General features: G+C 34.8%; 1 protein-coding gene across 1 annotated transcript; it reads right to left on the bottom strand.

Moving 5' to 3' along the window:
- Positions 1–1,340: 1,340 nt before the first annotated feature.
- Positions 1,341–14,804, bottom strand: LOC140060913 (uncharacterized). Its single transcript, XM_072107282.1, has 16 exons — positions 13,399–14,804; positions 11,693–12,031; positions 11,294–11,434; positions 9,920–10,933; positions 9,639–9,661; positions 7,387–7,555; positions 6,975–7,181; positions 6,134–6,293; positions 5,571–5,704; positions 5,001–5,168; positions 4,496–4,633; positions 4,114–4,279; positions 3,407–3,745; positions 2,819–3,087; positions 2,226–2,559; positions 1,341–1,923 (listed from the first exon to the last, which is right to left on the bottom strand). The coding sequence occupies exons 1-16, from the start codon at positions 14,722–14,724 to the stop codon at positions 1,817–1,819; spliced, it is 5,034 nt and encodes a 1,677-aa protein (XP_071963383.1). The 5' UTR covers positions 14,725–14,804; the 3' UTR covers positions 1,341–1,816.
- Between the last annotated feature and the right edge of the window lie 576 nt (positions 14,805–15,380).

Raw genomic sequence — 15,380 nt, 5'->3', positions numbered from 1 at the left:
CTATAGCACAATTGACATGCGCAGAACGCATTATTCGACTCTGCGCATGTTTATTATGCTATAGTAACCATTTATGTCAACAAATAAAAAGGTCGAAAATTGGCGATTTTTTCAAAAAACGACCAATTTTCGATCTTTTTATTTTTCGATAAAACTGATTACTATAGCACAATTGGCATGCGCAGAACCCATTATTCCACTCTGCGCATGTTTATTATGCTATAGTAACCATTTATGTCAAAAATGGTTACTATAGCGCAATTGACATGCGCAGAACGCATTTTTCGACTCTGCGCATGTTTATTATGCTATATAGTAACCATTAAAGTCAACAAATAAAAAAGTCGAAAATTGGCGATTTTTCGAAAATTTCCCTGTACTATAGTACAGGGATTTTTTAAAAAAAGGACCAATTTTCGACCTTTTTATTTTTCGATAAAACTGATTACTATAGCACAATTGGCATGCGCAGAACCCATTATTCCACTCTGCGCATGTTTATTATGCTATAGTAACCATTTATGTCAAAAATGGTTACTATAGCGCAATTGACATGCGCAGAACGCATTTTTCGACTCTGCGCATGTTTATTATGCTATATAGTAACCATTAAAGTCAACAAATAAAAAAGTCGAAAATTGGCGATTTTTCGAAAATTTCCCTGTAATATAGTACAGGGATTTTTTAAAAAAAGGACCAATTTTCGACCTTTTTATTTTTCGATAAAACTGATTACTATAGCACAATTGGCATGCGCAGAACCCATTATTCCACTCTGCGCATGTTTATTATGCTTTAGTAAAAATGGCCGATTTTTTTTATGTGCTATAGTAACCAGTTCTGACATAAATGGTTACTATAGCATAATAAACATGCGCAGATGCGAATAATATAATGGGTTCTGCGCATGCCAATTGTGCTATAGTAACCAGTAACCAGATTTTCGACCCTTTTACTTTTCGACATAACTGGTGTCTCTGGTACTATAAGATTATAACACAATATATGCGCAAATATGGCAATATTATGGCATAATTATTGAATTTTAAAAAGTGGATATTTTTCCCATTTTTCGAAAAAATCCCTATACTATATTTCAGGGATTTTTTCAAAAATGGCCAATTTTGACCCTTTTATTTTTCGACATAACTGGTGGCTATGGTACTATAAGATGATGATAACACAATATATGCGCATATATGGCAATATTATTGAATTTAAAAAGTAGATATTTTGGCCATCTTTCAACCCCTTTATTTTTTATGGGTTAGAAATTGATTTATAATGATAAATTTGCACAATATGAACCAAGTTATTAATTAAAACACAATAACAGTGTATATTATTGCAATGTTTTTATTTTCAAGTTTTAATACAACCATTAGACGTTAAACATCAACATCTGCCTGTTTTAATATGGAAAAAGTTTCACAAAGAACGAACAAGCTAATATTACCACACTATGTATATCCATTTCAACTGTATATTCATATTCTGTTTTGAATTGATATCATTATCTTTCAGTAAATTATTCCATATCGGTTATATATTTTTTTACAATTACATTATATAAAGGTAGTGTTTTTAGGTCTGGTCCGACTGGTTTTAAAGTAAATGTTATGTAAGTATTATACATCATACAAAGAAAACACCGAGATGGAATTCAATCAAAATTGCTAAGATATTCTAAGTATCGGATAATTTTGTCATCATTTACAGACAAGTGCATATAGTATTAACAACATTTAATAAAATCAGACACTGTGCGGGGGCCGTGGTGGATGGATGGTGAATGTGTGTAGAAAAAAAGAGTTGTTTAATCGACCTCTTCCATTCGGGATGAATCATCCTCGTCTCCTTCAAGTGGTGGTAACTCTTCGTCTTCTGCTCCTTCTTCTGTGGCAGCCTCATCCTCATCAATTCCTGGTAGAAAAAAAATTAAATATATTTACTATAATTATAATATTTATTTGGTCACCAATAACCAGGAGTGAGAATAGGCTAAAAGCCTAAACAGATTCTGCACTCAATACAAACAGTTAAAATATAACCTTATACAAGAAAATTAAACAATTGTAATAGGTATGCAAGTTATATTCATATTCATAAAGGCCAACTCGGACAGCAATCGTATGACGAACCCTTGACTCGTCAGTACTGTTCGAGTTGAATCCAGACGAAACAAGCCGAGCACAATTAAACAAGTTTGAACTAATGTAACTTACCGAGACCAAGTTTGATCATCTTGTGGATGCGTACTGCATGAACATGAGGATCGTCCAATGAGAATCCAGATGACAATAATGATGTTTCAAACAACAGCATAACTAAATCTTTCATAGATTTATCGTTTTTGTCTGCATCAGCTTTTACTCTCAGCATGTCTATGATAGCGTGGTCGGGGTTGATCTCCAGGTGTTTCTTGGCCGCCATGTAACCCATTGTACTGCTGTCTCGCAGCGCCTGTGCTTTCATGATTCTCTCCATGTTTGCTGACCAACCGTACTGACTTGTTACGATACAACACGGCGACGTTACGAGTCTGCTCGAAACCGCTACCTAAAATGACCAAATCAAAACCACTTAGGAAAAACAGCATTCTTTTCTACAGAGAGGGACATGGAATGCAAAGGAGATGTAAAACAGTAACAATAATTTTAAATACAAATGAATTATCAATATCATTTTTACTGTTTTATGTATAATAATTGTTTTTATGAGCTCTGTATTTTAAGTATTTTAATGGGTCAATGCCAAAGAAAGAGCAAATTTCCAAAAAATAAAACGAATAAATATATATCTTAAATAATCAGCGTACCTTTTCTACTTTCTTATCTAGGATTTCTTTCATGACGGTACACAGGTTCTCAAATTTAGATCTCTGTTCCTCTCGTCGTTTCTTCTCTTCTTCATCTTCTGGTAGCTCCAAGCCTTCCTTTGTGACAGACACCAAAGTCTTGCCGTCGTACTCTTTGAGTTGTTGTACGCAGTACTCGTCGATTGGTTCGGTCATGTAGATGACCTCAAATCCACGTTTCTTGACCTTCTCTACAAATGCCGAGTTGTTCACTTGATCCTTTGATTCTCCTGCAAAAATTTAAAAAAAACAAACTTACAATAAATTTCATTATGATTATTATTATTTCTATTTTATAATCTCAATCACTATACAGTGAACTTTCCAAAACACCTTTGACCTGACAAAATATGTCTGGTTATCCGGAAAGTCTGGTATTCTAAATGTGTTTTTAATGGTAAAAATGAATTTGGGACCTTTTGGTCCTCAAGAAAAGTCTGGTATTGGGAGTGTTTCTATATTTCAGAGAGTCGGGTATTGGGAGAGTTAATTTAAATACAAATTTAAATTATTGTTAGGGGAAATCTTAATTGATATATCATTTATTACCGGTGATGTAGTAAATCTGTGTTTGGTTTTCCTTCATTCTTGATACATATTCCTTCAGGCTGGACATCTCATCTCCAGAATGCGACGTAAAGTATCGTAGATGTTCTGCTAGCTTGTTACGGTTCGTTGAATCCTCGTGAATACCGAGTTTCAAATTCTTGCTGAACTGCTCGTAGAATTTCTTGTAGTTGTCTCTGTCCTCGGCGACCTCGTTGAACAGTTCCATGCATTTCTTGACAATGTTTTTACGAATGACTTTCAAGATCTTGCTTTGTTGCAACATTTCACGAGAAATGTTGAGCGGCAAGTCTTCGGAATCGACGACGCCCTTTACGAAGTCTGAAATAAAACAATTGCACTTTATACACTACTTCATATGATTAAACAAAAATACTCAATTTGAACAATTTTCTTATGGAGCCTATAAAGGCCAATTTACACCGACAAGTTGTAACGGTGAGCGAAAAAACCATGTAGCTTGTCCCACATAGAATCTATCTATCCTGAGTGAAACTGTCCGTGCGCTCCACGGTCATAGATATTATTATTAACATATATTCTATATTTTTATTACAGGGAGAGTTACAGGGGCGTGTTTCTATCACCTGAGCTCTATATTCTAGTATAGCTTCATTCAAGCAGCAAGAGGGACTATCACATCAAGAACCATTTTGCTACTTATTTTAAGACGTCTTTAATCTACTTACTAAGATACTCTGGCATGATCTCTTCACAGTTGTCCATGATAAACACACGTCTGACGTACAATTTGATGTTATTCTTCTTTTTCTTGTTCTCGAATAAATCAAATGGCGCCCTCTTCGGTACAAACAAGAGTGCTCGGAATTCAAGTTGTCCCTCAACTGAGAAATGCTGGAATTTAAACAAATGAATATTAGTTCCGTTAGTGTCTGTTAAGGGGCATAAAACTGATCATGTCGCAGCCACAGATAAACACTTTGATCTCCAGAGCTCAGCATCCTGTTGTTAGAATGCCTTGGTACAACCAATTCATTGGAGAGTACAGTAAAGCAGTAACCATTGGTCTACGTAGAAGATGAACAATAACTTGCAATCAAGTATTCATACCTTAACAGCAAGATGATCTTCCCAGTCATTGGTGAGGCTCTTGTAGAATTCACCGTACTCTTCTGTGCTGATGTCTTCTGGGTTGCGTGTCCACAGTGGTTTGGTCTTGTTTAATTCCTCGTCTTCTACATAGTTTTCCTGCAATATCCAAAAAAATACTTAAAAGTTAACTTGCTGGCCAAGCAAGCACTGCTACATAGACATGCGAGGTATTTTGTATCTAAGTCAATTGAATACTTTTGATATATATATAAAGTAAAAGTTTAACAAAGTTTCCCCTAAATAGAGATGACCCTAAAGCTTGGTTACTACTTGGACGCAAGGACCTAGACACAACGCAAGCAAGTTGACCAATGACAAGGGACAGTTCAAATATAATCCATCATTTGTGATTGGTCAAATCCTTTAAGTTGTATTGCGTCATTGCGTTGCGTCTCTAGTAGGATACTACCGTATATCCCAAAAATAAAATCGTGGAATAATTGGGTTTTTAGAAAATCTTTACCTTGATAGTTTTCTTCTTTTTTTCCTTCTTCTTTTCTTCCTCTTCATCTTCATCAACATCCTCAATTTTTGGTTTATCCTTGTCTTCTTCCTGTTCCTCATCTTTCTTTTCTTCTTCCTCTTCCTCCTCTTCATCATCACTGACTTCCTTGTCTCTTGTTCGTTCACACTGAAATCAAAACAAAAAGTGATTAGCTATTTGAAATATTTTTCTTGCATAAAACAATAGAAATTAGAAAGTGTTGTGTTTTTTTAACTATAGGATAATCATTTATGCTGTCTTTGATAAAATGATATTCTAAAAAATCCATGACATGATTAATAAAAACAATAAAATGGTTTTGTCACAACATTATTGCTCTTACCAATCATGACGCGATTTGATTGGATGTGTGAAAATATTATTTCTATCAACGGCAGCATAGATGGTTATCCTATTCTTCTAGGAAGAAAATGTTTTCATTTCTTGTTTCAGGTATGAAAAATGCATATCAATTTATAGTCGATCGTTATCGCTCTAGCCTTTAAACTAAACTAAGAAAGTGGCTGGGTCATCAGAATGTACACTCACTTGTAGGATGATTGGATATCCAATGAACTGACTGTGTTTCTTGACAACCTCTTTGACTTTCTTTTCCTCTAGATACTCGGCCTGGTCTTCCTTGAAGTGCAAAACAATCTGTGTTCCTCTTTTCACAGTTTCATCTGTTTGTTCAGAGAAAAAAAAATCAAAAGTTTATATTTTACATACCACGTCCTTTATGGTAAAGCAACAGCTATAGTGGAGCTGTAGCTTGGTGGTTAACATGCTTAACTTCCAATACTAAGGTCCGGGGCTCAATCCAGACCTAGTGCCAGGGTTGTAAATGACTTTTTAGACACTAAGCCTCAAATGAGACTTTATAAGCTGACAAATTATAAATAATATCCACCCTGCAATTGGCGAGTTACTCGCTGTTGGATGCGTAGAAAAGAAAAAACCTATGCCATACTGTATAACCAAGCACAATCAATTCCATAAATTTCATACCCTAAGGACTATGTATGGTAATTACCAACCACCATGGGACAGTAATAAAGAAACCAGTTTTTGTGGAATATTTTGTGGCCTTCAAGGGGCAACGTCATGCTTACCTGAACATGTTCTGATGGTAAAGGAACCACCAGCTGAGGACTCCCAAGTGTAGCACTCATCATCGTTATGCTTGGAGGTGACTACCACTTTGTCTGCTACCAAATAAGCCGAATAAAAACCAACGCCGAATTGACCAATCATAGAGATGTCTGCACCAGCCTAATATGTGCAGATAAATTATTTTTTAATACACAATCTTGTTTTTTCTTTTTCTTTTTTTATATATTTAGGCAAATTGCCAAGGATAACCATAAGCGAATTCATTCACTATCCTTCTTAGAGGTGGCAATCCAGTTCACAAGACAAACATATACACACAATGCTCTACATTAACAAAGTCTTATTACAAGTCTTTGGGAGTGGAGTTGTAAATTGTCATTAGGAAAAATCCAGACATATGACGGGACTTGAACCCAGGACCCTTGGACTGGCAGCCAAGCATCATAACCACCAGACCACAACTCCACTCCCACTCCTTGTATACTAGTTGTTTTTTAACTTTTAAAGATGTATTGTCTCCCGAAAAAAATATTTTTCTAAATTTTTGTTGTTGAATAATAGTTATCCACTTTGAACAAAGATTGAATAAAAAAACAATGTATTTACCTAAAAAACTGTAATTTAAAGATTAAAAATGGTCAAATTGGCTGCCAGCCAATGGATTTTTAGGAATTTTATGAGAAAACATTATTTTGTTCTATTTTTTCTTTCTTTGTTAAAACTACAAAATGGCATAGTCAAAGTCTGGTTTTATTAATCTTCATTTTTTATTTTTTTGGGGGACAATACATCTTTAATATTGTAAAGCAGATTTATATCATCTTGAACACTTTAAATTACCTGAAGAGCTTCCATAAAAGCCTTAGTTCCACTCTTGGCAATTGTTCCGAGGTTGTTGATGAGGTCAGCTTTGGTCATTCCAATTCCAGTGTCTTGGATGGTCAGCGTTTTGCCGGCAACGTCGGGAATAATTCGGATGTTGAGATTCTTTTCGTTGTCCAACTTGCTTGGGTCTGTAAGGCTTTCATATCTGATTTTGTCAAGGGCCTAAAAACAAATGATAAATTGAATTGATTGAAAATTGGTAATTTTGGTAGTTTAGTTTATATGGGTAGGCAGTATAGGCCTAGGATGTAATAAATATAAATCAAATCATTTTGTTATACAACACAGACAAGTTTGTGGTCGTCATGGATGGGCGCGTCGTTCAAATTTGTTTGTGAAACCAGGAAATTAACAAGCCCATACTTACATCAGATGAGTTGGAGATCAGTTCTCGGAGAAAGATTTCTTTGTTTGAGTAGAAAGTGTTGATGATTAAGCTCATCAATTGTGCAATTTCTGCCTGGAATGCAAAGGTCTCTACTTCAGCATCCTCTTCCATTGGTTGTACATTTTCTGTTGTTTCAGCCATTTTTTGCCTAGATAAATAAAATTAAAATTATTATTATTACCCTCCTACTTCTAGGCCCTAGTATATATCGCATAACATTGAACCCATTCTAGGCCTAGCTGTGCGTTTTTAAAATACCACTTGTGTGCCCGGCGGACACACCACGAGGAAGAAAGCGTCCTTTCCCGGTGGTCCCCACACTATACACAGTATATAAATGGCCTTAATTGCCATGTGCTCAACATACACTCCAAACTCGGTCGTACATTCGAAAATAAGATTTTAAAGCGGCCTAAAAGACCAAATCCGTATAGCACGGAATGTATTTACAAAAAGTGTCAAGTTTAATTCGGAATACTTACGTTTATTAGTTCTGTTTGCCTTTTGTGTGAAAATGAGTAGTGATTGCGATATCTCGCCGAATTTAAAAGACCGGGGTGACCAAACGAAGTGATCGAGAATTTTCCCGGTGCTGCGACAAAAGAAAAACCATGTAATGAATATTCATGAGGACGCTAACATTTGTATATTATTACTCTGGGTACATTTATTAGATGTTAACTATATTTATTTACAAATTTGTTTTTCCTTATTATAAATACATTTTATATATAGTCTATCTGAATTGAAATCATAAAAAATAACTGGCAATATATTACTTTTCACCTAATTAAAAGTAAAATCCGCGAAATAGTTCTGCGGTAATACAATGTTTTCTGGAAGTTTCTAGTAAATTGCCAACCGGAACACGCTGCGCTTAGCATGATGGGAATAACGTTAATTTGTTTTCTTATCTGATTACTTAAAAATAACATGTTTATTGTTAACTAACCGCACTGGAAAATCCAACTTTTTTTTTCTTTTACCTTAGGCAACGTATATATTAAACAAACAAATTAGACAAAGAAATGCGAACCGAAATAAAGTTCTCTCTGGTCTAAAAGCATGCGCTCTTCTCCTACTAAATATAGGCCTACAGTGCGAAAACTTTTTTTTATAATGAGTTTTAATTTTATTTACGCAAAATAGGAACGGCCTCAATTTTGTAAGAGGGAAAAAACATAGAATAGTTCAGTAGGGCTAACAGAAAGAAGTCATGACCTATACACCGGGGACTCAGGCTTTTTCTATGAAGTACGTATACGTTACGTTTATAACACTGGGGAATTCCCCGATTGTTATAGTCCCATTGTTTAACAAATACACGTCAACTTTTCCCAAGAACGCACTGTCTTAATAAGACTAGTATATAGCACACGATAGCCCTCAAATAAAAACAAAGAACTCTTTGATAAAAACCATTCGATCCTTCTTTTTTGGGGAGGGGGGAGAGGGAGGGGAGCAGCTGCTGAGGAGGACGATGACGGTGGCCGTCAGTATTGCCATAGTATTGGAAACATAGAACTTCCATGCAGTACTAGCTTAATTGGTGGTAGAAGTTTTACATTGTATTCTTGAAATTGAAGTACAATGCCTTTGGAATCACAGAACGCAAATTTTAATTTTTTTAATAGTTTACACAATTTAAAAAATCTCCCTCACACGAAGGATTTATAGTATTACCAACATAGTTGGTCTCAAAACTTACAAAACGGAAAAAAGACCATCAAACAGGTTTTCCTGCCAATTTGCAGATCAAATACATTTTAATAACATATTATTCAGATTTTTCATTAAAAATCTACAAAAATTATTTCAAAGGTGCTTCAAAATTGATAAACAATCCCAAATTTCTTTAAACTTTAAAATATGAATTTTATAACAAATGATAATTTGTTTGTAAGGTAACAGATGTTTCCAAGGCAACAAGCTAACGATGCCTGCACTTAACTAAAATTGAGGCACTGCGGAATTAAGGTTAGTACAATTAATACGGAATTGAAAAGACACTTATGATAAAAGATATAAAGTAGTCAACCATTCATTTTAAAGCTTTTAAACAGAGATCTCTATTTTACGAAATTAAATTTCAGGAAAATAATACTATACAATAAAGAAATATACACATAGTTGAATTTAAACATTAAATGAGAAAACAGAAATATATGTTAAATGCAATTTTATATTTAACAAATAAATTAATTTAATCAAAATAACACAATTACTATTACTTAGTAATGCTTAATGCATAAATCTAAAAAAATATTTAATATTTAACAGTACATGGGACAGCACAGTATTTATTACAGTACAGGATAATATTGACAAACATAATATTATAGTTTTCTAAATAAATTTATCAGGCACAAAATAGTGTATTTTTGAAAAGGTCAAATTATACATACGATTGAAGTTACCATTTTATTCAATGTTTTCTGTAAGGTATACTCTTACAACTCTACTCTCTTCATGACAAACTATACATAAATGAATAAACTTAATATCTCTTTTAATCCAATTCATGAATTAAAACATTTGAAAAGCTGACAGCACTTGTAGTGTTATGATTTTGAAGTTCAAGAGGTTTGTCTTCATTTTTGTCATCTTCTTCTTCAAGAAATTCTTTGCTTTTCGTTTTTTCTACATTATTGTTATTGTGTTTTGGCTCCGAATCTGCACTTGCGCCATTCTCAAAAACCTCTAAAGCACCATCATCTCCACCAAACTCTTTACTCGTCATACCAGAAGTGTCTTCTTCGCCGAATTCTTTCCCACTGCCAGAACTTTCTTCCTCAGAAGTTTCTGATGGTTCCGTCATACTGTTACCAGTCTCTTTTCCGTTACCAGAAGTCTCTTCCTCAGAAGTTTCTGATCGATCGCTAGCACTCTCATTAACCTTACTGTTCTTATTAATCAACTTTCTCTGCCTTCTCATTTGTTTCTTAGACAACTTGACCTTTGGCCTCTCTCTTGGAGATTCCCCTTTTCCGTCAACCAGTTCCGAGTCACTGCTTCTAGCAAGATTATATTTCTGAGCTCTCCGATTCCTTCTTTTGTTATGACCTGTTTCTCTCGCTTTTAGAATGTTCACTTTGATGTTGTCAGAGTTTAACACAAACTCGGAATCGCTGTAAGAATTCCACGAGTTGTCTTTGATCCTCTCGTAGGACAAAGCCCGCCTCATTTTAGGTTGCTGCCCCTTTTTACCTTTGCCCTTCTTTACAAGCGTCTCAACCTCGACCTCTTCGCAGAAGCTTACCGATTTATGAGCTCGTCTGCGGTTCCTTCTAAGAAGGCTTTTTAAGTTAGAGGGCGACGTTGGCGTCGATGGTGGAGATGAGCTCCCGTTGCATCCATCCAAGTCTAGATTCTTCCATGCATCCACTGATGTGTCATATTCAGACTTGGTCATGGAATCCTCTTGAGCAGTTAAGTCACCTTTACCATCAACTACGGCACCTTCTGTAATATTTTCCACTTTTTCATCTTTCTTTTCATGTTTTTCATTAGAATCTGTATCAATTAACTACAAAAATATATATAAAACAATTAGCTCTTTCCTACAAATGTGGGCAGATTCATGCTATAGATCTGTAGCTTATCTATCAGTTATTGGATTGGGAAGCCCCGAGGATGAAAATCCCCTTCTCGGAATTTAGAGGGGCTATGTCTGGTACTTGTATAGTATCAAAATAAATCAAATCACATGATACAAGCATATTTTATTTTCATTTTTTTTTAAAAGAGATATTTAAATTGACTTGATATACGGAGAAAAAAATCGACAAGAACTGAAAGATTAGATTTACTATATTGAACGATTGATTATTGAACCAATATATTGATTATGATAGATAGATTACATTATTGATAATAACAGACTTACATTGACTTTGACATGCATTTCATCCGCATTCAATCTGGTGACATTAAACTTCACATCACTAGTACAATCCTCAAACACTCTGCTCCGACTTTCTACGTCAAACACGGTTTTCACATTTTCTTCAGTGATAAATTTCTTTTCCTACAAACATAAATAATTTTATTTATTAAAATCTAATACAATACAATAGACAACATTATTAAGGCGAAGATTTGTGCTAAAAAACACTACAAACAATCAACCTCTATTCAGGGAAAACCCATTTTAAAAAGGGGACATTTTATTGGGTCTCAAAATGTGTTTTTTAATTAATATTATTTAAAAAATGATCATAATAATATTGCTAGTCTGAATAGGGTAAATACAGAAACTGCTACCATGTGTCAAGTTTCCATTTACCTGCAAGGAATTTTCGTCAATTCCAGCCAAAAACATTTTCCAGAGTCCTTTGCAACTTGGTTGTTTCTCCAAAACAACGACCACATTCTCCGTTGAGACGTCTACAGATGCATCCTTACTGATTGTACAACCATTTGTAAATTTAAGATGCATCGCGTATTGAACTAAGCCGTCTGGAGTGACTGCGTTGTTTATTGTAATGCTGACGGCATCTTGAAGAGCTGGAAGTTGGTACGAAACATCTGCAGATTGGACGCCAGAAGCATCGATAACCAGATGAACAAAATCATCGTCCTGCTTAAAAGTGAATGCTGGGTAATCTGGAATACGGTTTTTCTCCTGAACACAGAAAAAAAGTGCATTATTTTTTTAGAATCTATTAAAATGGTTGACAGCGTTTGTTTAAACACAATCCAGTGAGTTCATCATTCTTTTAATTGTAGATTCAGAATGGGAGGAGGGTAAGCAGCACTCTGTCTAATTTTAATGACACTTACTGTATGCATTGCTTTTAAATTGTACAATAAAATTTACAATTAACAAAATAATGTAAATACATGGAAATGTGGCTTTAAGCGTTAGTATTTCTGAATGTTACCGATTTACTTATTCTTTACGCCATGCTTTATGCATCAAAGTGCAAATCAATAGTTCTCTAAAATACATAAATAACACTCTCGGTACAAAGTTCAATCAGATATTCTTAGACACACACTGTCACTCACTGTATACTCACATAAATAAATTATGTAAACAAAAATTCTGTATATGCTGTTGTACTTATATACATATATAATTATAAAGTCTATATAAAAATATAAAACAAAAGAATACACACTTTTGAAGTGAATGTTGTACTAAATATTTCCAACAATTGAAACATGTTAGACAAGCAGTCCCTCAGAAAAACAAATTTTGAATTTTCCAGAATGTATTTCCAGACTCATACAAACTTAATAAATGAAATTTGTTTTTCCAGAAATCACTATTTACACAGAATAAACCAGTTTATGAATTTGCTTTTGTGATGCAGTAGACAGTAAAAACTATATTATTATTAACTGGCTCAAACCATTCATGTAAAGAGGTATTTTTTAAAACTTGAATTAACTACAGGGTCATGTACTTCCACCCTTGGGTGAGTTTGCAAGGATAATTATTAATCCATTAAAAATGGTTTATATAGCCAAGGTTATCTGGGGTCAATGAATTTACACTAAATTTAAAGATATATTGTCACCCTAACAATTTTTTTTTTCATTTTTTTAATACGCCATTTTAATGTCACGTAATAGTAGTTAACTTTGACCAAAAACTGGATCGAAAAAGAAAAAAAGTTTTACCTGAAAAAAATGTAATTCAAAGCAAAAAATACTTAAATTGTCTGTCAGACAATGATTTTTGGTTAAAATTAACCGTTTCGTTTGTCCTTTTCTATTAGTGAAATAATAATTTTTTGGGTTTTTTTTTTATAGAAGTGAATAACTTTATTAAAACTGCAAAATGGCCTTTAAAGTCTGATTTTTTAAATCTTTATTTTTCTTGGGGGGAGAATACATCTTTAAGGATTGTGTAGACAAAAAACTGCTTGAAAAAAGTGAGAGGGGGAGGAGGGTGTTGTGAGAGGATGGGATTGCAAATCCAACATGGAGCAGCTAGTCAGAAGAAGCTGTAAAATCCAAGTTACAAACTTTGGACCTTTATACCTTATTCTTCTCCTTTCCAATCACGGCTAATCTTTGGTTTTCAACACTATCAACTTTATCGATAGTCTCCGATGTTTCTTCGGTTTTTATCAAGTCTTCCTCGCAATTTGATTTTTCTAAAACTAATATTTCTTTTTCATGTCCCTCGTTAGATTCTTCCATTTTTGTTGGGAATAATTTCTCTTGAGTAGAACTTGGCAGTTCTTGGATCAATGGTTCAGTCTTTGCTGGTTCAAACGACGGCATGTCTGGGATTGGTGATGGCAGTACTGGAAGTGTGACCACCAGACATCGTTTACTCTTGTCAAACTTTGCGCTGCCTACATCGTCGTTCACGGGATATGGCAACGCAAGGTCTAATTTATACGCAGCTGGTTTAACGCTTTCAATGATAAGTTGCCGTTCGAAGACCTCAAGGTCAACGTTGGCAGCAGACTCGAGAAGAGGTAGTTTTATTTTAACGACAAGTTCTTTCGGTCTTGTGGTGGTCATAGAGTCTGGTGCATTTGTGAAATTCTGCATGTCAAATTCTCCCCGGTGAATGATGTTGTACTCTGGAACAGTGTACGTTAATTTTGTATCTTTTTTGGGAAGGCTTTGATAATTTTTTTGAGGTTTTTTGCTGTTTGATTTAGTCGATTTACATTTATTGTCATACGGGTATTTTAAATTTAAAGCATCCACCCCATCCTCGACTCTAGCTGGTTCCTTTTCCCCCTTGACGTTAGTTCTTAAAATTGTTGCAACTGGAGTTCCTTTAAATTTTAACTTTTTAAATTCTTTGATATTTGGTTTATCAAATTTAACATTAAATTTGTTTTCGATGCCATTAACTGCTGTATCAATCATCATTTGTTTCAGACGAGGTTCTTTCTCTGCAGCTGCAAATGTGTCTGGGTGAAAAACAACATCATAAACTCTGCAAACACCTCCTGATTTATCGACATCATCCCTTCCTTCCGACATGCTATGGGGCATTGACCACTGATTACCTTTTGTTTTGACCCCGTCAGAATTAGTCCTATACGTAGTGGTCGAAGAAGCTTTCTCAATTTTATCATTTTTACAAATATTAATGAATGCTTTTTTATCACCATCAACGCTTGTTTTTACTACAAATCCAGGTTGGGGGTAAATGAACTGGGCATCCATTCCACGTGCGGCCTCCATTTTTGTGATCTCTTCTTCATACAATTTACGATTTTCCGGATTAGAGATTTCCTCTGCATATTCAACGAACAATTTTCGGAATTTTTCATCTTTTAATGCTTTTTGCAACTTCTCCACCTCCTCTGACGTTATATCCATATCTTTGAGAGAATCCATTTTGTAACGGCAAGCTGATTTATTGACTTTTTGCAGAGAAAATACTACTTGATGTCGGTTTCTAGAAATTTCTAGGCCAGTGTTGTTATCGCGATTAGATTCACAACGCAACCGATTCAGTGCGAGGGGCTTGTGTCAAGCTAGCCGACAATAAGCCAGCCGACAATAAGCCAGCCCACTTTTATTTTTTCCAGCCGACAATAACTATGAAACGCCGTTTGTGTATTTTTCACATTTTCAGTATTTAAGGTTTTTATAGTATTAGAAATTCAATATTTGTGAGAAAATGGCGGATTGCTCCTGGGAGTCACTTGGTGGAATTATATTAGGGTACCTACTTAGTCGTCCAGTATAAGTTAGGGTGGGACCACTGGTCCCGTTTACTCAGCCCTCATCTTTTAAATCTGAGTGTAACTCAATTCCGATTTTTAATATTATAGTGAAATTTGATACTGTATTTGTGAGAAAATGGCGGATTGCTCCTGGGAGTCACTTGGTGGGATTATACTAGGGTGCCTCCTTTGTCGTCCAGTATAAGTTAGAGTAGGACCGCTGGTCCTGTTTACTCAGCCCTCATCTTTTAAATCTGAGTGTAACTCAATTACGATTTTTAATATTATAGTGAAATTTGATACTGTATTTGTGAGAAAATGGCG

The sequence above is a fragment of the Antedon mediterranea genome, chromosome 10 (genome assembly GCF_964355755.1).
Source record: "Antedon mediterranea chromosome 10, ecAntMedi1.1, whole genome shotgun sequence".
Classification (NCBI taxonomy): Eukaryota; Metazoa; Echinodermata; class Crinoidea; order Comatulida; family Antedonidae; genus Antedon; species Antedon mediterranea.
The sequence above is the reverse complement of the archived record's forward strand: the minus strand, read 5'-3'. Positions and strand labels throughout refer to the sequence as shown.

What these genes read in the sequence shown, in the direction of transcription:
- LOC140060913 (XM_072107282.1), bottom strand. Translation starts at nt 14,724, where the DNA reads ATGGATTCTCTCAAAGATATGGATATAACGTCAGAGGAGGTGGAGAAG. An exon ending in AAATGCATGTCAAAGTCAAT is followed by an intron (nt 10,934 to 11,293) that starts GTAAGTCTGTTA and finishes ATATTTTTGTAG; the next exon opens with TTAATTGATACAGATTCTAA. An exon ending in TATGCATTAAGCATTACTAA is followed by an intron (nt 7,556 to 9,638) that starts GTAATAGTAATT and finishes TTATTTATCTAG; the next exon opens with GCAAAAAATGGCTGAAACAA.